The sequence below is a fragment of the Meleagris gallopavo genome, chromosome 5 (assembly GCF_000146605.3).
Source record: "Meleagris gallopavo isolate NT-WF06-2002-E0010 breed Aviagen turkey brand Nicholas breeding stock chromosome 5, Turkey_5.1, whole genome shotgun sequence".
Classification (NCBI taxonomy): domain Eukaryota; kingdom Metazoa; phylum Chordata; class Aves; order Galliformes; family Phasianidae; genus Meleagris; species Meleagris gallopavo.
The window spans coordinates 27202002-27202884 of record NC_015015.2 but is presented as its reverse complement, the minus strand read 5'-3'; the positions used below and the strand labels follow the sequence as shown (position 1 = coordinate 27202884).

The window sequence follows — 883 nt, the reverse complement described above, 5'->3', positions numbered from 1 at the left end:
AATGACCCATCAACAGATGGCAACAGCCAGCTGAGGGTACATTATAGTCAGTAGCAGCAGAGTTGTTTTAAGGATCAAGCTAGAATGTCAGATAGGATAAAAGATCTGCTCTGAGCACAGTTAAGGAGTGACAAAAATGATGTTTCACAACCTGCAGCACAAGTATGTGTAAGACAGGACCCAAGACTCTCATGACAGCTTGTGACACAATACCCCTACAACAGGATTTGGGGAAAGGAAAAAAAAAAACAAACAAACATGATAAAGTTGAGAATGCTGTGCTAGCTAAAGACTTCCCTGTTCCCAAAGAACCTTGACCTGATGATTAACACCACTTCCAGAATTCTAGGGGATTATGGAAAAGACTTTTCCCCTATGGAGCAGGATCTCACTTTTGGCTCCTACTGTAGGGTAACCACAATGCAGACTCTGGCAAAATCAGGGTGCTCCTTCTTACCTCCAGAGAACACTTTTGTATTGCCACTGTTGAAAGCTAGGCAGAAGATATTGGAGTGATGCTCCCCTTTCAGCTGAACTGGTTTGACTCTTGAGTGGATGGCTTCTTCCATGTGCCAAAGTAAGACCCGGCGGTCATCACCTCCTAGAGGAGAGGAAGGAAACATTACTGCTTGAGACACGTGTAAATTGGTGACAGGCAAGTTATTTAATTCTGCAGTTACTCATAGAAGAAGCTCTAATTAGCATTAAAAGAAATTATCACACCTTGTAATAATTTGGATACATAAGCATTTATATAAAGACACCATGAAGCTGGGTATTCAATTAATATTAACGACAGCAGAGAAAACAGCAGGAAGTTTGGAATAAAAAGCTGCTATTCTGCCAATATATACTGACAAGCTATAGCAACCTGGGGATTTGA

At 41.2% G+C, this 883-nt stretch overlaps 1 protein-coding gene across 1 annotated transcript in view; it reads right to left on the bottom strand.

Annotated features, from left to right (window-relative positions):
* Positions 1–626, bottom strand: part of DCAF5 (DDB1 and CUL4 associated factor 5) — a 55831-nt gene extending 55205 nt beyond the window's left edge. Inside the window, exon 1 of the mRNA XM_010711535.3 lies at positions 458–626. Within this exon, the coding sequence (XP_010709837.2) occupies positions 458–623 (166 nt within the window). The 5' untranslated portion in view covers positions 624–626. The remainder of the gene's footprint in view (positions 1–457) is intronic.
* Between the last annotated feature and the right edge of the window lie 257 nt (positions 627–883).